The 21,645-nt window shown below is 34.8% G+C and overlaps 2 protein-coding genes across 2 annotated transcripts; both read right to left on the reverse strand.

The window, feature by feature from the left end:
• Positions 1-7,976: 7,976 nt before the first annotated feature.
• LOC117794099 (cytochrome P450 4g1) lies at positions 7,977-10,277 on the reverse strand. Its single transcript, XM_034634583.1, has one exon. The coding sequence runs from the start codon at positions 10,151-10,153 to the stop codon at positions 8,483-8,485; it is 1,671 nt and encodes a 556-aa protein (XP_034490474.1). The 5' UTR covers positions 10,154-10,277; the 3' UTR covers positions 7,977-8,482.
• Positions 10,278-12,593: 2,316 nt separating this feature from the next.
• LOC117793892 (exportin-6) lies at positions 12,594-21,363 on the reverse strand. The gene is made up of 11 exons (XM_034634330.1): positions 20,927-21,363; positions 20,319-20,842; positions 18,895-19,050; positions 17,646-18,028; positions 17,382-17,581; positions 16,305-16,735; positions 15,140-15,689; positions 14,201-14,370; positions 13,929-14,138; positions 13,127-13,577; positions 12,594-13,055 (listed from the first exon to the last, which is right to left on the reverse strand). The coding sequence occupies exons 1-11, from the start codon at positions 20,927-20,929 to the stop codon at positions 12,978-12,980; spliced, it is 3,156 nt and encodes a 1,051-aa protein (XP_034490221.1). The 5' UTR covers positions 20,930-21,363; the 3' UTR covers positions 12,594-12,977.
• Positions 21,364-21,645: the final 282 nt, after the last annotated feature.

Below are 21,645 nucleotides of genomic sequence, written 5' to 3' on the forward strand. Positions count from 1 at the left end.
TGTCAACCATTGAATATTCATAAATCATTTCGTGTAATAACTCATTATCCATGTGCTCTCACTTGGCGTGTGCGCCGCCTGTTTCGGTTCAGTTTCAATCTGGTTCCTCTCCTGCTCCTTTTTCTCCTCCTTGTGATCCGCCTGCGCTCCTTTGGCATTGTCGCCAGATCCTGCGCATATTGCGTTACGCTCCAGGTGCTTCTCATTGATCCCCTGCCCGAATTTAACACACGCGTTCTAACCTCTGACAAAAGAACTGCCTTAAAACGATCTTACATTATCTATATACGATATTTTAATAAAAACTATATCTACACTGAAAAAGAAGACCAACTTCTAAAATCTAGAACATTCATCTTAAATATTTTGTTCTTAAAATAAGATTATTTTAAGACCAAATTACTAAAACTAAGATTATTAATCTAAAAATGCTTCAACTCTTAATATAAGAATAAAAATCGTATATTGTTAGGAAAGTATAAATAGGTACTATTTCGTAGCAAACAAATGGTTGCCCTGTGGCGCTCTGCTTAGAGAGGCCGCTTTAGTTGTGAAGCAGTAGGCGGCGGTTCGAATCCCACTCGTAACAAATTAAAATAACATTTATAAAATTACTAAAACTTAATTAGATGTAAATAAATCAAAATTAAAAAAATTATAAAGATAAAAAAATAATTTTTATTTATTTAATTTTTTGATTTTAATTTTAAGAACATTTATTCTTCAAATAAGAACTTGGTTCTATTTAAAATGTTCTTAAAATCAAGATGTGCTCTCTTAATTTAAGAATTTAATGTTCTCAACGCGTTTTTAGACCAAAAATCTAAGTTCTGAGACCAAAATCTTGATTTTAGAACATTTTTTTTATCAGTGTATATATATGTACTATTCCTCAGACTATATCTTACCTGACAAAAGTAGAGCCTTAAAGCGATTGTACACTATGCATAATGGTATTTAAAAATTACCAAATTAAATTATTACAAATTATAACTAGTTCTTAATTTTCATACTTCTCATCAGGCAATTTAATACTTAGATATGTAGGTATCTAGAAATAAATAAAAATAGTTGTGTTCCCAACGAATTTCGAAGACGAAAATTCTTAGTTTTGTATGAAAAATATTTATTTCTTTACCATTTGCTTAAAAAATTCATCGAAAACCTGAATATTTAAAAAAAAAGATAATATATTGAGAATAATATTGTATAGTTATTTGCATTTTTATTTTAGAGTTGTCTTAACCATAAAAATCAAATAATTTTAGCAGAAAACTCATAATTTTAGAAAACGGATATTTTTATTAGTGCACAGAAAAGTTTTAAAACTAGAGTAAACCAAGAAAGAAACAAAACTTTCGAAACTAAAGTGTTTCACATTTATAAAATAGATTTATGGCAGAATAAGGAAATAAACAGAAGTAATAAATAAATAATAATAAAATCATTAATTTAGAAAAAATGAGATTTTTAATTTTTACAGAATTTTTGAGTACAATTTTTAGAATGATGTTGCACTTTTAATTTACTTATAAATAGTTTTTATAAAATAGTATTTATTAAATACTAAAGAATATTGATAATAACATTAAATAGCAGAAATCAATGCTTAACTTTAAATTGAAATCTTTTCAACTGATATTTAAGACTTTTTTTGCTTCAAACTTAAATGTTTATCATGTTTGAGAAAGTTTTTCTTTACTTTGCCTTTATCTGAACCTTATCATATTAATCTTAATCTTTTTCTATTTTTTTTAAATTAATACATAAATTGTGTTAAGTTAAATCAGTTAAATACTATCGAATCTTAGATATTAAAATAAGATATAATGAAGGATTTACCACATAATTTGCTAAGACTATTAAGCCAGAGATCTTGAGCTAACTGGATCTTGGTAGTTTTCATTCATAAATGCGGTTTCCTTAGTGCAAAGTTAAGCCTTGCATCTTGGAACTGATCTTGGATTTGGAAATTTGGCAACATACAATTTTTATTTTTATTTTTTTTTTTTTTGGCGGTGTCAATTAAACGATTTGGTGAATGGCTTAAACCGTAAGCGGATATAGATGTTAGCTGCAGCTTAAGCAGTTTTGCATCAGGAGCGTCGAGTGGCTGCACTTCAGTTAACAATGAGGCACTTAAGTGTGCGCTTTGTGGCTAAGTCCTTAAGCGCTTAAACCAGGTCACCAGGTCACCAGTTCGGTTCAGGCAGCAGGTTACAGAAGACAACGGCACGACAGACGTAGGTAGGTTTAACACTTTCAAAAACCGCTTAGCAAACGCATTCTATTATTTCTTCCATTTTATTCTTTGGTTGTTATTCATGTTGACCTGCGGTTGACCTAAGCCCCAAAGTGATGTTCGCATAATCAGAGCATACAAATTTAAAATAGTTTCTCGAGTTCATTCATAAGCCAAGAGCTCATTTACATATTGAGTTGACAGAGTTACTTTAAACTAGAGTTGAGTCCAGCCTGAACTCGAAAAAAAAAAAAAATTTAAGTCCCGAAATTTAATTTTCATAAGAAAAAATACATTTTTAACACTCAAATATTTATTCACTTTAAATTAAAAACAAACATAAAGTGAAAAACTACAAATAATTATAAAAATTACATGGAAATGATTATATTATGATGATATGATGATTATATAAAATTTTCATCAATATTATTGATTTATTTTTGGTAATTTCATAAAAATCTGATTATAATTATTATATTTAAGCGAAAAAAATAAAAATCACATGTAACCATTATTATGACTTTTACAATTTTTTTTATCAAAATTTACTGTCATTGTTGTTTTGTCAATTACTTCATTATTAACGATCTCTGAAAATAAAAATCATATTTCGTTTATGTTTTTTAATATGGAGTTTTTAATATTGCGCCGGTTTTGTTTCGCGTTTAGGGTTTTACTTAGCTATACATACTTTTTTTTACCAACAATATATTTGATCATTTGCAATTTTTTAAGTAGCCATATTAAGTTACCCAATTTAAAGACTTTGAGTCTGTTGCAGCTTTAACTTTAAAAATTTACGAAAATTGAACATTTTTGATCTTTTCTTGCGAAACTTAACTGAATAAATCTTTACAAACGTAGCAATAAAATTTATATCAAAAAAATTAAAAAATTAAATTAAAAAAAAAATTAAATATGTATGTAGTATGGAAAAAATTATAGAAATCTATATGAAAAGTCAGTGTCAAATGTTAATTTTTGAGCGAGATATCAAAAAAATTAAAAAATTAAATTTAAAAAAATTAAATAAATATGTATGTAGTATGGAAATAATTTTAGAAATCTATATGAAAAGTCAGTGTCAAATGTTAATTTTTGTGCGTATACGAAAATAGCCCGTATAGGATTTTAAGGCCGGGAGTCCGTCGATCTTTGGGTCCAAAAAGCAGCCAAAACCATAAGGTAAACATGTGTTTTTTGTTACAAATTCCAGTTGCTGCTTGTGTCACTGTATCCATCCCCAAGGTCTGGCTGCACATGTTATCCCAGTCACTGGAATTTCACTCCACGTGTGCACTGCTGTCGCCTGCGTCGCTGCCGGCGTCGCTGCCGCTGCCTCTGCCGCTGCCTCTGTTGGCTTTGCTGCATGTTTTGACTATTGCGCCCAGGGTGGTGCACAAAGGACAACATTGAGTCATCAACTCTCAATTGTCTGACCAAAATTTTGACAGTTGTTCGAACTGTTTCAATGTGAGCAACTCTGCAGGCAACGTTTGCATTTTGCATTGATTGAGTTGTCCTCGTTGTCCTTATTCAGCACATTTTCACTGGCATTCCTTGAAGCTGCTTCTATGATCATTGTACCGAGAGTCTATGGACAACTTGAGATTTGGCCAAAACATTCTCAGTGCAAAGTGTGGGGTCCTCCCTGGTGCTAAGAGCTGACAATTAAGACAATAACAGCCCGGAAACAGCTCAATCAATGGCCAAAATAACCAAATAATACACTCTGTAATAATATAGACCTCTTAGAGCTCTGCATAGTAAAGACATAGCTATTGTTAAAGGAAAATTAATTCTGTGAACAAATCTTGTAGAAACCAGCAGTCAACGTTATCCTTACAAGTTGTATTATAAAATTTAAATATTATATGATGATTTTAAAGAATTTTTTTTAAGAATAATGATTAATTTAGTGTCACTTACTAAAAATCTAACCATAATCATTAAATTTAAGCAGCTAAAAAAAAACATAAAAATCAATTACAATTATTATTTACGGTTTTCATTATTGTTTTTTATCTTTGATCAAAACAAAAATCACTTTAAATTTATTTCCTAATATTAGCAGTTCACTTAATCATTTTAAGGATCGTGATCGTAACGCACATTTTTTTAGAATTTGACATTTTGATGCGAAATCTATACTAACCAAAATAGAAAAGTTCCCTGACAAAAAATTTTTTGTCGTCTAAGATCTTTTTGCAAAAATGGGTCGATATGCTGATTTTTAAAAATTTGTGTATTAAGGATATTTATTTATTTATGGTCAAACTATAAGCAGCCGACACTTAACTATACACTTAAATTAACAAATAAATTAAAATATTACTGTGTAATGTAAATGTAAATATAAATATAAATAAATATAATGATTAATATTAAGATATTTAATAAAATTCAATTTTGAGCAAAAATAATAAAAATTTAAGAAATATAACAAAGCATTAAAAAAATACGTTTTTTTAATATTATTTTTATGTTAAAATAAAGAACTATTTTAATTTAGGAAAGGAGTTACTCAATGCAAAACAAGCTTTTAAAAATTATTAAAAATTTTTGACTTATTTTACTTAATTTATCTAAGAAGCGAATAAAAAATACTATACTGGATATTATACCCATTTTATTGACTTTTATATAGTACATTTTAAATGAACTCATATTTTAAAGCGAAAGAGACATAAATAAAATTTTGTTAATTTATGTTTACTTTATTTTTAAATTTTATTTATTATAAACATTACAGCAGAATTAAGTAATAAAAAAAGATTTAAGTTAGTAAGCAAATTGCATGCTGTGCTGACGTCAGTGACTCAGCGCGATTAATATCGATATTAAATGGATCTCGTTATCGGTTGGCAAGCAACACATGCTGTGAATTAAGCGTGAGAAATGCCTGTGGAGTTATGTATGTATGTATGTATGTATGTGTACGAGTACGAGTACATATTCAAATCATAATTGATGAATGTTGCTTATTAATTTTATATGCACATTCCACAAATTGAATGCACCCCTGACACCTTCCCTTCCCTTCCCTTGCCCAGGCAGTGCAGTTAGTGCGTTAATGCGCCGCAATCTGCAACTGCAACAGTTGCAATGTCAAAATATTGATGTACCTTTGTCCTTGATCTTATTGGCACACTGTATGTACATATTAAGTATCTGCATACATATTTGTTAGCATTATGCTCTGCCTACCTTTCACTAACTTAAGTTGACACCTCATTTAGTTTTTATTTTTTTTATTTTTTTTTAGTTTTTTTTGCTGCCAGGCGTTTAAATAATGCGATTAATCGACGAGGTTATCGGCGACATCGATTGTGACAAATGCAAATGCCATTGTTTGCATATTGATGTCGTTTAATCAGCATGCAGAATGTGAACGCAATCAATTCAACATTGTTCCCCAACTGTAGCACAAATTCAAGCAAGTTTTCTTCCACTCAACGATATTTGAAGCAGCCAAGGGTGTTGGAAAGGGGGTGGACAATGGGGCACAACAGCCCTACCCCCATATTTAATCTAAAGTTTAAAGTTTGCAAAAATGTATCAAGGGGAAAGTTTGAAAAAAAAAAACGGACAGCGCTGATCAAAAAATTCATATTCCAATTTTGATGCAGAATCAAAATAGAGGTCAAATAATGATGAAATTGACATTCCGCAGTGAAATCGGCTAAGTTTTAAGAAAGTTAAAATAGTTTGAAATTGTCGAAATATTGTAAGGAAAGAAGGACTGGGAAAATTAACAGATACGGGAAAAAAATTTTAATTATGATAAAAGTGACATTCCGCAAGGAAATCGGTTTAGATTTAACATAGTTATGACAGGTTGAAATTTTTGGAAAAGTGTCAAAGGGAAAATCGGGGAAAAATTTAACTTTCCAATTTTGATGCAGAATTAAAATATAGGTCAAATAATGATGAAATTGACACTTCGCGGTGAAATCGGCTAGGTTTACGAAAGTTATGATAGTTTGAAATTGTTGAAATATTGTAAGGAAAGAAGGACTGGGAAAATTAACAGATTCGAATAAAAATATAATGATAAAAGCGACATTCCGCAAGGAAATTGGCTAAAATTTAACATAGTTATGGCAGTTTGAAATTTTTGGAAAAGTGTCAAAGGGAAAATTGAACGGAGATGGGGAAAAATTTAATTTTTTGTCAATGTCTAGTTTAATAACTATATCAGAGATATTTATAGAAATTAATGTCAAATTTTAAAATATCTCCTTGATAAAATTAAAAATAAACGATTATATAGATACTATAAGAAAACGAGTTTAATAATTATTAAAATTATAATTTGCCACTCCCCCTTTGCGTAAAACCGACTACGCCCTTAGATGAAGCTACAACCGTTACATAATCACATATGATATAATGTGTTGTTTTTTTTTCGTTTCGGCTTTCACTTTTAAGCCTTGTGCGCGTTTTCTTATCCAATTTTCCAGATTCCGTTGAGCATCGTATTACGAAACGGAAATCCTGAAATCCTTTCGGTTTCAGCTGCACTTCCTTTTGCCAGGATCAACGTGTTGCTAACAAGATTAATGAAGGGGGTGCAGCGGCCAAAAGGACAAGCAGGTCCTTACACACACACACACAGGCACACACACACACACATACACACAGGCACACACACACACACACAGGTATGTGTAGCGCACGGCGTCATGCCGCCAAACGTTTTTTGTTTGGTCATTGTCCTTTTTTGCGCTAGGCAAATAGATCCTGGCCAGGGTTACCAATTTCATTTCATTTTTTATAGCCATTTATTACCTGTTACCGGAAGTTTGTACATTCATTTGCTTTTTTATTGCAATTGCTATGGGCAACCTAACCTCAAACCCCTTCTTTCCACATTGGTTTCGCTTGACATCCTTCAGGTCCTGTCGCGTGCACACAACTGCCAAAATAGATTTTCCAAAAAGAAACAGTCTAATGGCCAGTTAGCATCTGATAAAAATCGGCAATGATCAATGGAAATGAAATTTGAGGTTAGGTGCGCTCAGGCGGCTTTAGAACAGAATAATTTTTGACTAAGACTGCGTGAAAGGGTGACACAACGAATTTTAAAACTTAAACCTAATGATTCCCTTCTATAAATGGGTTTTTGAATCATATTTTCGCTATTTTTAACATTTTCCACCTATTTTCTCAGATGATCTTAACTTTAGCTAATTTTCAGAGTGTTTTAAACTAAATTCTTATTAAAATAAAGGCTATATCTAACATAAAAATGCTGTAAATGATATAAAAACACAATAGCTCAAAATTTAACTTAATATTTAAACATATTTCAATGACAGCTATATGACATAGCAATAGTATCGGATTATTTATGACTTATATACCATATCTATCTAAAAGAAGCCACTGTAAAAAGTTACAACAAGATGTCTCCACTGAGAGCCGAGTTCAGATAGTTTAGAAACCAGAAAAACAGTCAACTTTGGTATTTTTTAATCAAAAGTAAAAGATTTATGCTAAGGCTTAGTTATAAAATGATTTCATGGCTATTTCGTTTTTCTTTAAATAATTTCTGCAATTTTTAATGATTATATTGTATGACAGCTTAATGATATAGCAACACAATCCGTTTAATTCCAAGAAATATGCTATATCTAGCTCAAAGAACATGCTATACCAAGTTTCAGCAACTTAGCTCATGCCAAAGCTGAGTTCAGATAGATAAAACCAAGAAAAAGACAAATAATTTTATATTTTTGGAGCTCTTGTGGCTGCCTTTGCATTCAATATATATTTTTCATTATTTTTGGGTTTCATATAAACCATGTGACTTAATAAATACTAAAAACAAAAGAAAAAAAATCACACTACATGCTAACAAAAAAAAAAAAAAATGTGTAGAATAGTTTGCTGGGATTATAATAAAGTATAGATATACATTTGTGTAAGACATAAGGACACCAACCGCATATACCAAAAAACAAAAAAAAAAAATCGAAAGCAGTGAAAAAACAGAAACTTCCTCTACGATTTTTGCTTTCTCTACTTGATCCTCTGGTTATTATTTAATTATTATTTTTTTTTTTTCCTCTTTACGGATGCGCTTAACTCACACAACATAAAAAAAAAGATGCAAAGTTTGACTCTCTGGCTGAATTGATTGATTGATTGACTTTCGGTGAAGGTTCAGGCTACGGTTCAAGATTCAGATAGCGTATATACAGGATATAGTAGTTGATTTCGGGAACTTTTGCTCTACGCAACTGTTCCGTATTTGCGTTGCTCCAGCGAAATATTGAAGCCGTTCTCCAGCTTGAGAATGATGTCCGCCTGGAGCTTAAAGTCCGCCTCCGTTTCGCTGGAATGGACAATATAATTACGCACTATGGTGGAGAGCAGTACCTTGAGCTTCAACATGGCATATTTGCGTCCCACACAACTTCTGGGTCCGGCACTAAATGGAATGAAGCTATAGTAATGCCTATTTGCCATGCGTTCGGGCAGGAAGTTATCCGGATCGAATTTGGTGGGATTGGGATAGATGTCGGCACGTCGATGCACACAGTACTGTAGGACCACAACGGTGGTGCCCTTGGGAACGGTATAAGGACCACTTGCCAGCTTCACATCATGATCGAGACGACGGGCAATCAATGGTACTGGTGGATACAGGCGCAGTGTCTCGAGAATCACACGCTCCAGATATTTCATTTCCATGGCATCGGCAAAGGTGCAATCCCGCTGCATGTTATCGCCAAAGATGGCCTTCTGTTCGGCAAAGACACGATCCTGTATGTCCTTGTGAATGCCCAGCATGCAGAGGGCAAAACTGGAGCCAGCCGATGTGGTGTCATGTCCCTCAAACATTATGGTATTCACCTCATCCATAATATCCTTTTCATTCCATTCGATCTCCGGATTCTTGGCCATCTCCACCATGGCATCCAACAAGGCCAAACGCCGCTTGGCGCCCACATCATTCTCATCAATATCATCCAGATCATCGCGTAGTCCTTCCTTCTTGGAGCCAACTGTGGACTTGCCAGCTGTTGGTTGTTCCAGCTCCTCGATGATGGCACGCTGATCCGGCTGGAAGTTATCCTTGCGATCCTTCACCACCTTGCTGGTCATGCCCAAAATGATGTTCATCATGCGATCACCCTTCTCACGCAACTTGGTGAACTTGTAAATGGAGTCCAGGCGATACAATAGCTTCACCTGACGCTTGTGAATGATGTCGCACATGTCGACGACAGCCTGGGCATATTCAAAGCTCTTGTTGCCCTCGGGCAGCTTCTTCACACCCATTGCCGTGGACAGCAGTATGTCGACGGTCGTTTGTGACATGTAATCATGCACATCAAAGGATTTGCCGGCCTCCTTGCCCATGCGAGCGGAAACGGCCTTCGAGTGATCCACAAATGTGGGCACAAAACTCTTCAATATGCTCTGATGGAAGGTGGGTGCAATCATCTTGCGATGATGACGCCAATGATGGCCATTGCTGATGAGCAGACCATCACCGAACCAGGGCTTAAAATATCTATATTCCTCCGCCTTGGTCAGATGCTGATGTCCACTCAGGATCAGCTCGATATCATTGGGATTGGTAAGAAAGACCAAGAGCACATTTCCCAGCCATGCCTTCATAGTTTCACCATATTTATTGAGATAACCCAGTCCAACTGCCAAGATCTCGGCATTACTTAAGCCCGCCGCCAAATGAGCCTGTCCAATCAATGGCAATGTGGGTGGCGATGGTATATTCTGAACCATGCGATATTCCCGTGTATTACGATGCCAATACTCATAGAGTGCCATCACCAGCAGGGTGCCGACGAGCCCTGTGAGCAGGGGGCTCAACATGAAACCACCACCGCTGCCCGCTGCCTGTTGCAGCGTCTCCTGCATCGTTTCCACAGACATCCTTAATTCGCACTCTTTACACGTTTAATCCTTGAATGTACTTGTAATTTCGATATCTTTTCAAAACTCACACGATCGTCTCGATGCGCTGCGAGTGCTCAACTGTCTGTGGTTCGGTGGTGCCACTGGGCAATTATACTCGCCCTCGGTGGTTGGACTATGTGACTAGTGGCTCCTCAAGCTGACCCCCCAAGCTTTAAGTGTCAAGTGTATTCCGTTTACGGAACACAGCAAATAATTAGCAAATCAAATTTTTCACAGTCTCGTTCCAATTTCCAATTGTTGTACGTCTGTACGTCATCATTCAATGTGCAAGTGGTTCTTCCACTTCCGCAGGATGCTCTCCCCTATGATCCTCTCGCTATATGCAAAATACTTTTTTTCTACCTGTTCCCAAAAATAAAAGAAGAAAACAATAATCTACCTGCAACGGAAGTGGGTGATATTTTTTTTTCTCTCTTGTTTTCAGCGTTTCCCTTTTATTATTATTATTTTCATTTTTTTTGCTTTCGCTTTTTATTTAATTCAATTTCAGCAATATTTCATTTACATTCGCTTTCTATACCCTATAGGCAACGACTTTCCAAGGGTATGCCACAGACATTTTCGTAATCAGATGCATATGTATCAAAGACAGTCTCAACGTTTGATTGACCTCATTGAACTCGGCAGCTAGCCGCGCTAGACACTTGAAATTCGGTATGTATGCCTGCTATACCCTGTAAATTTTAATTAAATAAAAATTTTTCATAATCTAACTCTATTCTTCAAAGAAATCATTTTTTAAAAGCGTTTAAAGAGATTTTTAAACATATATTTTTGATTTTACTCTCATTTAGCAGCCCAGCTATGTACCCTGTAAATTTCAACATAATTCCATGTGTAGTTCTAGTTATAATTTCCTCTTTTAAGGCTAACATATTGACAATATCTCAAAATTCGTAGTAATTATCTTTCTTACAGGGTATCTGCGTGTCGTGTCGCATTTTAAATTCGTTTCCCTTTGTCTGCGACACCTGAAGACGAATGCAAAAACCGAAATGGGCAGAAACAATGAAAAGGAAGCTGTCGCTTTTAAGGACTTGCTCCCTGTCTCTCTGCCCTTAATATCCGCTACCTCCCTTCCTCCCTCTGTCCCTCTGTGTTTGCTCTCCCTCTCGGTTGATCTGTTCCTGTTGTTGTTGAATTTTAAGTGCTCTTCCTTTCTATTTATTTACATTTGAGATTGGATTAATTTCGTTTCTTTATTGTTCTGTCGCAACGCGTGTAGAGCGCGTGACGGGAACTGCCTTCTGTCTATCCCAACTACCTCTTAACTCGCACCATAACCACACTTTTACCTAGCCCAAGCCTAGAGATATGCTCCTCCTTACAACAGCTGCACAATTCCAACTGGTTTCGTATGGGAATATATTCTAATTAGATCGTATGAGATTTATTAATAAGATATTACGTATTTTAAACGGATTTTTTTATAGTTGTTTTTTATTCTCATAAGGAAAACTTGGTAGAAAGAATAGTTATCTTCGAAATTCCGATAAATATTTACCAAATAAAACCTTAGTGAACCGAGTAATTCATTTTTTCTTTTTATTTCAACTGTTGATGTTTATACAAAAACTCATTAAATTTTCGATAATTCCAGCTATTTTTATATTTGTTTTTTTTCCGATCTACACTATCGAAATTAATTTCTAAAAAAATACTTTGTATATCATCCGATCGTAATGAAAATTTTGGGAAAGTTGGAGTGAATGTAAGACTATATGTTATATATACTTTATATATTTTTTCTCATTCATTATTTTAAAATTACAATACCCACTTTCAGTAATTTCAAATAAGTACAGGGTATAAGTGACCACTTCGTTCATTTCAATTGGACATAGGGTGTAAAAAAATTCAAAAAATAAATTATACTATTTTAAAACACAATTTCAATATAGATTGTTTAAAATGTTTTATTTTATTTCACAAAATGCATTTAAAAAAAAATATAAGAATGATGTTTTGGTTCTTGAATCGAATTGAATTTGGTGAAAAATAACTGAATACTTAAGATTAGGTTTTTGCATGATGTTGTTGTAGCGCTACACGATCGAATCGCAGCAGTATATATACATATATATGTATATATCTAATCTGAATTTTGTTACACAATAAATTAAATGAATGCAATTAAAACTTGTTATGTTAATTGTTAATGACGGCGAGCAAGTTGAATTTCGATTTTGAAAGCGAATAATGCTAATTTTATGCACTTTATGGGAAGTATATAGATAGTTTATATATATGGTATATAAATATATATATATATATGACTTTTATCGAATTTGTTTTTGCTGCTGTGGCATGTGATAATAATGTAGTTAAATAATAATATAATAATAATAATAATAATTATAGTTAGGTTATAGTAATAATAATTAATAGATTAATATAGGTTTTACTTTTCTTTTATATAACGGAATCGCATTACAAGCTAACATTGTCTTTTATAAATTGTTGTTTGTAGATCGCATTTGTTTGAAGGATCTTCTCAAAAAGGAACACAGAACAGTTGAACATGAAATGGCAGATATACACACAAATATGTAGACACAAGAGACAGACTGAAAGGGAGTGTGTGTGTGTGACAGAGGGGGAAACAATAAGTACAGCTATATACATATCAACATAATATGAAATCACAAACAGATAGATAAACAGACAGAGACAGAACATGGAGAATTATTTTTTTTTTTTTTTGTGACAGTGTTTAATTTAGAGTTTGATTTTTGAATAGGATGTCTTCTTGTTGTTCCGATTGATATATATCCTTAGTCTACGTTGTTTCATTTAGATGCGCACAGTGCGCATCCTGCATGAGCTGTGTCAGTTTCTGCGTAAACGTTGGAATGTCCTACAAAAAGAGACAGACAAATGATAAATTTAAGTGATAGGTATAGCTGTGATTTTTCTCAATCTGCTTACAGTTGTCTGGCATATATCCTCGAGTGCGGTTTGCGCCACGGGCAGCGCTGCATTCACAAAACTTTCGTGCAATTGCCGTCGATCGACTTGTCCCATTGCATACAGTGCCTGGGCGATTAAATCAAAATGCAATGCACCCTCACCGCTGAGCAGTAAATTGAGCAGAGCACGCTGAAAGGATGCCAATAGCTGCTCCTTGAACAATGCACGCTGATAGAGACGACTTCGCTCATTCACATTCTGCATGGAGAGCAGAACACTCCGCACATTGGTCGGATCTGTGCCGCTGACCAACATCTGGCCATATGCATTCATAATGGCCATAAAGCTATCCGGATGCAAATTGTCGCTGCAATTGAAATTCTGCGACTGTTGTCCATTCACTGTGGCATTGCCATGGCCATTACTCAGTTGATTCTTATAAAAGAACTGCCACTTGCAGGTGAGCACGCTGGAAAAAAGAATTGAAGAAAATGTTATTTATTTAAATTGCCAAAGAAATTATAAGATTCATTTAAAAATTGATTTTTGCGACTCTTAGCGAGCTTTTCTATTTTCAAAATAAACAGTATTAGCTATCTTGAGGTCGATTTATATTACAAATTTTATATTTATCTTATTTGACTTATTTATTAATTTATTTTTATCTATAAGCCATCGACACAATTAATTTACTTATGCACTTAAGTCTTTTGACGAATTAAAAAATTTACACATTTGTTTTAATTGTTTTTCTTTAAGAACTTAACCCAATGATTCATATTATTAAAAGTAAATCAATGAAATATTCGAATTAACTCACCTGTCGAAGAGCGCATAAAGCAGACTGGTAATCTCGCTGCTGTCGGTGGCCGCATTTTGTTGCTGCAACAGTGGCAATATCTGCTGTGTGCTAAAAGCCAAGATGTTGGGCAACAGGGCCAAGGAGGCGCTGCCAGGTTGCTCCACAATCAGCTGAAACATTTGCAGCACCTTCTCCATAACAGCCAAGCGACTCAGCGTCAATTGTTCCCTATTAGAATTATAATAATATCGTTTAGAGAGAGATAGGAAATAAGAGAGAGATAGAGTCACCTGCTGCTGACATCGATAAAGAGCGTTATCATCTCCTTGATAAACTGTGCACCCAAATGCATTGGCAGTGTCCTCAACATGCTCAGACTGAATTCGGCCACTGTTATGGCCATGGCAATGCTGCTCAGTCCATAGCTATTGAATATGACCAGTGCCTTGTTCAATATGGGCTGCAAAAAAAAGCAGAGAATGAGAAAAAAAAATATGTTTAATACAGAAAATTATGAGAAAAGAGCTTAAGTCTTTAGTTTTGTCGATTTTAATTAAATTATTTATTTAATATTTATTTATTTAACGCAGACTAAAATCAGTTGACCAAAAAATAATAGCTTAAAATTTAAAATACATTTAAAAATCACGATTATCAAATTAATAATTCAAGTTATAAAAGTAACGTACATGCAATTGTTGATTTGGTTGAGAAACAAAAAAAATTTTCATACTAAAGGTTAATTTGAGCCCGATTGTTCCTATGGCAGCTATATGATATAGTCGTCCGATTTTAAAATGTGGGTGCAACATATGGTAAAGTCGACACAATCTGTAAATTTGGTTGAGAAAGCTTTAAAACTAACAAAGTTTGTCGTACTAAGCAGTCTTCTCATTGTGTGAACTCTAAACCCGAATGTGACAACCCTGCAATTCGAATTTCGTAAAACGTCGTCTTATTGCACCATAAAAATTATCTCAGCAAAGTTGTGTGAAAATTTCAGCCTCCTAGGTCTTATGGCTTAGGCTGTGAAATGATCAGTGAGTTGGTCAGGACAAAGAGTTTTTTATGTATAAAAGAAGATGGAACATTCTTCTTGTTGTCAACATCCATACATTTTTTTTTTAATTCTACATAACTTTTAAAACATTTTCTTCCTCAACATTTAAGAATTTTTAAAGTATGCATTGTTTTGCTATAAATTCCGGGCTTAAATTGATTTCGCTCACCTTGAATGTGGTGGCCAGCATATCCTTGGCATTGGCGCCCGTCGCCTTAAAGTACTCGATGAGAGCGGTGAATGTGCCCAGCAGACTGAGCGTTGTGGCTGCCACTTTGCTCTCTCCGGCAGCCGGTAAATCGAGTTCGACAAAATTGCGTGCCAAGGAATCGATATATTCACGCAACATCCAAAGGCGACGGGGATAATCCTGTTGTGGTTCGGGCACCGATTTCCACGGCAATACCATATAGCTGACCAGACTGATGTGCACATTGATGCACACCTGGCGTGGCAATTGGGCGCCAAGGCGTGGCCCCGCCTGCATTAAACTTTGAATCTCGGGTATGTCCAGCAGACACTTGGGTCGTATCACAGTCGCTATGAAGAGCAGCACCTCGCTGGCCGCCTGCTGCACAATCGGCGAGGCAGCCGACAACGAATTGTTGCACGCAAATATGCTGCCCAATATGGCAAAAAGTCGATGCAGCAGCTGTTCGCTGTTCAGCGACTTTGACAGCGGAAATATGCTACGTATGGCCAATAAAACTTGAGCGTAACTAGAAAAGTAAGAGAAAATTCTAGATTAATTGCAATTTTCAGGCATAATTTGTTATGTTAATAGTGATAGTGAATTAACAAATAAGTTGGACCAACTTCAAACTAACATAACTTTGCTAAAACTAAACCGATTTTCAAGCGGAATGTCATTTTGATCTTGGTTTGGCCTCTAAATTCATTCTGCATTCAAATTTAATTAATTTTGTAAAAAAAATTGTTTTCCTCTAGATCATGGTTTCGATGCTAAGGGTCCCCCCTTTGGAATTTTGAAAATTTAAAATTTAAAATCTCAAGTTTTTACTTTTAATCGACTCCTTATATCTTAATTAGTATAAAACAATACTTTAAAACTGATTCTGAGACCTTTCATTTTTCTGTGAAAAAATATGTCAAATCGGATAAAAATTTTGACTTGTAAAGTTGCTAGGTCAACAGTTGGTCCAACTTCAAACTAATATAACTTTGCCAAATCTTAACCGATTTTCAAGAGGAATGTCATTTTGATCTTGATTTGGCCTCTTAATTCATTCTGCATTCAAATTTTATTATAAATTGTTGAAAAAATTATTTCGCTCTATTTTAGGAAATTTTAAGTTATCGATTCGGCTACTTACAGGTTATCCAAATCAGTCTGAAAGCTCGCCTTGTCCGCATCGTAGCTGCCGATACGATTGCTGGCGAGCAGCTGCAACGTTTGCAGCAATCTATCGGATAGCACTTGAAGTTGGCTTTCCATCTCATCCACGACATCCGCGGGAGCTGTCGCTGTGTCCATCAATGGCGCCAATCGCACTACCGCCTGACAGACGGTCGCAAAATCTCTTAATATTTCACCCACATTTGCCATTTTCAATTTCCTGGCCGCCTCATAGCAACGCCCACTGCCATGATCCAGTGCCAATTCCAGCGATAACAAATACGTTTGCGGTCGCGACCAATGTGCAAATACTTGTGCAAACACAATGTGAGCACCACGTGTGCTTGCCAAAAGAGCTAGACACTCAAAACACTGGTCGAGAAACTGCTGCCACTCCGTTGTGGGTGTCTGAAATACAAAATATCATTTATATAGATATCCAATTAAATTTAACAGTGGTTTGGGATTATAACTCTAGAAAAAATGGAGCTGGGATTATGAAATTTGGTATGTAGACTGCTTGAGGTAAATGTGTGAGATATCTGAATGAAATATATCAAGATTGAAGCTAGTTAAGACTATCAATCGATTCAAATATGCTGCTTAAGGTAATTCAAGATCATAACTCAGCTAACAATGGAGGTGAAATTCTGAAATTTCGACTGTAAACTGTTTAAAGAACATCCTTAAGATATCCAAGTCGAATATTTTAAGTTGTAAGATAGTTAAGACTTAAATTGATTCATATATAATGCATTAAGTAATACAAAATGATAACTCTGGAAAAAAAGGAGCTGAGATTTTGAAATTTGGTATGTGGACTGCTTGAAGTAAATGTGTGAGATATCTCAGCTTAATATATTAAAATGTAAACTATTGACTGGTGTAGATAAAAATCTTAAGGTAGTTAATTAACATAACTCAGTGATTTATAGAGTTAGAATGCTAAAATTTGTAATGTCGACTACAAAACGTGTGTCGAAATGTTTCAAAATCATAAACTGCGAATTTTCTTGGATTGCATATAGATTGAAATATTTAAATTCATACGCACATCATCCTCCATGAGCTCATTGTCCAGCAGCTCTAGCTCTGGCTTGTTGATCTCGAATTGTGTGCGTCGCATTATCTCATCCACCAGCTTCATCATAATGTCACCATGATAAGCTGTCATGCGTCCTGGCTGCTGTGCAATCACCTTTATGATGGGTGTCCAAATATCCAGCTTCTCGGTAAAGTCAAGAGCGCCATGCACTAACAAAACAAGAGGTTGATTAAAATCTGGTAATGAATTCATTAAATGTGCTACATTTCTTACATTTGATGGTGCAGCGATAGAGTTGATCGAGAAATGACTCAAGCATTTCCGTCTCCTGCAGCAATTTGCCCGCATATTTGGTGCTATAAAGTCTCAAGAGTTCACGAAACTTATCGCTATACATTTCACTCTGATGTTTCGTATTATTGTGCTGCTCCAGCAATCCACTAACGCCATTGATCAGGGTGCCCGCATAGGGCAATGGTTTCTGCAAATAGAGCAGCTCGTTCAGCACCGAGAGTGCAGCCAATGAGATGGGTTCCTTGTCCTGTCGCCATTGCGACAAGTCGAGTATGCTCATTAGAAAATACTCAGAGATCAGATCAGTGCGTATCCAGGACACCAAATGCTGCACACAGCCGAGCAACTCCAGCACAGAGGAACTGCAACAAGGTTCAATTAATTAGTATATTTATTTCAAATATTAAGAGTAAGGCTACTCCTCAAATTAATTAAAAATTATATTGCATATACAAATAATAATGTTTATTAAATAAACCTAGTTATAAAGTTAGAAAAAGAGCTGATTTGTTTACTAAATACATTTTATTTAGAATAATTAACATATAGGCTAGTTAATTAAGTATATGATTTGAGCAGTTCCATTAGTTATCTATAATATTTTATTCACTTTTAAGCCTTTATCGACCTCTTAAAGGTGAAAAACAAAGTTAATCTTTGATAGGAACATTTCAAACTTATTTAATAAAAAGTTTGGGGAAGAAAATAAAGGTATTCTACATATAATGTTTTTAAAAAATTTGGAAACGGTATTTGAAAGCTTTTGCTTGCACGGATAGCGAAAAAAGAGAGTTAGAGAGGATATTCTAAAGAATTCCATATTTTTCCATTTTTTCAGGAAGCTCCAATTAAAATAACTTAGAAAAAAAAACTATCGAGTCTTAGAGAAGTCATTAAACAAAACATCTTACAGAATGTGTTGAGTAAATAATAGAAATATAGAAAGATATTCCGTAGCTTTCGTTTTTACAGAAGAATAAAAAAAGTTGAAGAGGAATAAACGTGGTGTCCTAAAGCTTTCAGTTCTTGATAATACTAGAAAGAGAAGCAATTTACATTTTAGATTTAGCTTTCAGAAAATGTGTGTTAAAAAGCTGGTGAGGATTAGGAACGGTTCTCCAAAGGATTCCCTAATCGTAACTAACTTTTGACTATGCAAAAAATTGTTAACAAATATACCAAAAAAAAATGAATCTCAAGCAATTAGTTAATTGTATAATTTACATACCTTAATTGATTGTCATTTGGCAGCGCTGTAGTTAGACTGAAATCCATGAATGTGCTGGGTATGTTTGATTGTATGTCTTGACCATTGATATGACAAACGGCGATTAGTAGATATTTGGTCACCAAGTCCATAACATCGGGTATACACATGGAAATGCTGCACAGAGCAGGCACACAAGCAAGCACACAAACACACAAACACACACACACACACACACATACAAAACATGAGGGAATATTACAAAAAACAAGTAAGAAAGGTTTTCATCGGCATACCGAAGATTAAATACCCTTGCAGATCACTGTATTCTATTTTCGTGAGATTATTCCTATGACAGTTATAAGATATTTTAGTCAATTTTTTTTAATTCATGATTTATTCATAATCTATAGGATTGGTTAGTTATCACAAGAAACCAGAAAGATTATCAAACTATATTTTATTTTTCAAGCGATCGTTCCTATGACAACTATAGGATATAGCAAACCGATTTGAACCAAACTTGATAAGTGTTTATAAAACAACTCCAAACGCATATATTCTGTGAGATTGTTTGATATATTTTTTTAAATAAATAGAGCTTTTCAAACTTAAACTTAATTTTCAACCGATCGTTCCTATGGCTGTTATATAACATAGTAGCCCGATGTAAATCAAATTTGGTCAATATGTATAAGACAACAGCCAATACACAATCTGCAAGTTTGATTAAGTTTGATAAAGAAACAAAGAATTTTTTCATACTAAAAATTAAATTTTTGATCAATCCTAATCATCAATCCTATGGCAGCTATATGTTATACTGGACTGATTTGAAACAAATTTGGTTGAAATGTATAAGACAGTGCTAGATTCATATTCTGAGAGATTGGTTGACATATTTCAAAAAATAACAAAGTTTTTCATACTTTATGCTGATATTTAATCGATCGTTCCTATGACAGCTATATGATTTTGAAGATTTTTTTTAGCCAAACTCATTAAGAATGTTTGAGACAGTACCAAATAACCAATTTGAAAAATTCTTTCAGCTATCTTTAAAAACAACAAAGTTTTTCATACTTTAGGCTGATTTTAGCCGATCGTACCTATGATAGCTATATGATATAGTGTTCCGATGCGGTCTGTTCTGACATATGTACTGATTGCGATAAAACGACGGACTTGTGTCAAAGTTTTATTAGGATTATTTTAAAACTTAGAGATTAGTTTGCAAAGAGACGGACATGGAATCAGCTTATTCTGCTGATCAAGAATATATATATAGCTTATGGGATCTGTCATGTAATTTACATAATTCGTGGCAAATTTGCAATACCTTCTGCAAGGGTATAAAAAGGAATTTGAGTCACAATTGAGTCTAAGAGTTGACGATGTTAATGATGATGATGATGATGATGATGATTGTGTACTCGTATGCTTACCACAATTGGAAGTATTGTTTCCATTCGGTGGTGAGGTCGTCACGATTGCTCACAACCTCCTCGGAGGTGACGCGCAACAGATTAATCCCGAGGGCAAATCGTGTTTTGGTCAATTCCATGCAATGTTTCATATAATTGGGATCCTGTTCGGGAAACTCGCGTTTCCCCAACAACGCAATCAATTGCGCCAATGTATCGCGATGTCTGCGTGCCACATTGAGTATCGCCAGCTGTGCATAGCTGTTCCACAGTGTCTCCCGGAGCAGTGTGCGATCCGAGGTGGTTAGCTGTGTCCAGCGTCGTGTGATCGTATGCTCCAGCGTTGAGGTGCTGAAGAACCAAAGGAATTGATTCTCGGTGAAACTGTTGCTGGCTGTTGCCACACGCAGACAGAGTTGCCACGCCTCTGGCTGGGATTTGAATGCCAGCAGATTCGTTTCGATTTCCCGTTTCCTCGCATTGCTCGTTGTCGGCTGGTAGAATTCATTCAACAGCACCTCCACCGACGTCATCGATGCGGCGTGCTACATAATGATGACGCATTGCATTAATTTCACATTTGCAACAATGTTTTCTTTGCTTTTTTTCAATTTTCACCTAAGACTTACCATTTTGTTAGCGGTACGTGTGTGTGTGTGTGTTTGAGTGTGTGTGTGTGCGATCCCCCCCTGTTATTAAAATGTGTGTGTGTGTGAGTGTGATTTTGTGCTCAGTGCTTGCGATGATTGGTGGCTTGTGTGCATCAGCAGTCGGTTGCAACAAATTTCATGTTTTTATTTGAATTTTATCAATTTTCTTTGTGTTCCTTATATTTTGCTGAGGGCGACAGTGTTGCCAATGCAACACAACAAAAAAAAAATTACAAATAGTTGTCTGGTAACCCTGTTGCGTCAGTTGTGGTTTGTTTACATTTTGCACATGATGAACTAGTTTGTTTAAAAGTGGGTGGCATGAGAAATGATTATTTTATTTTCCATTTTATGCTTTTATTCTAACAATATTGTCGTCAATACCAAATTCAAACTTTACTTGTGCCAGTCATTTTCATTGTTCATAAGCTTAATTTCGCGTCGAATTAAAGAGCAAAACGCTGCCACCTGGACTTAATGCTGCCACCCGACCAACAGGTTGACACCCTGTCAAATTCACCGATCTGGCAATATGTACCATTTTGGGTCAATTGTCAAAATTTGTAGCTTTAAATTCTTCTACCTTTTTATTTTTGCCAATTTCTTAATTTTAAAGCTAAATTTTTTTTTAATTTTTGCAGAGTTCTTGTTAAATTTGTTACTTCTCTCCCCTAGGTTTGACATGCTTCCAACCTTCA

This window comes from Drosophila innubila, chromosome X (genome assembly GCF_004354385.1).
Source record: "Drosophila innubila isolate TH190305 chromosome X, UK_Dinn_1.0, whole genome shotgun sequence".
Taxonomy (NCBI): domain Eukaryota; kingdom Metazoa; phylum Arthropoda; class Insecta; order Diptera; family Drosophilidae; genus Drosophila; species Drosophila innubila.

What these genes read in the sequence shown, in the direction of transcription:
- LOC117794099 (XM_034634583.1), bottom strand. Translation starts at nt 10,153, where the DNA reads ATGTCTGTGGAAACGATGCAGGAGACGCTGCAACAGGCAGCGGGCAGC.
- LOC117793892 (XM_034634330.1), bottom strand. An exon ending in CCAAATGACAATCAATTAAG is followed by an intron (nt 18,029 to 18,894) that starts GTATGTAAATTA and finishes ACCTTGTTGCAG; the next exon opens with TTCCTCTGTGCTGGAGTTGC. An exon ending in CTTTATGCGCTCTTCGACAG is followed by an intron (nt 13,578 to 13,928) that starts GTGAGTTAATTC and finishes TCTTTTTTCCAG; the next exon opens with CGTGCTCACCTGCAAGTGGC.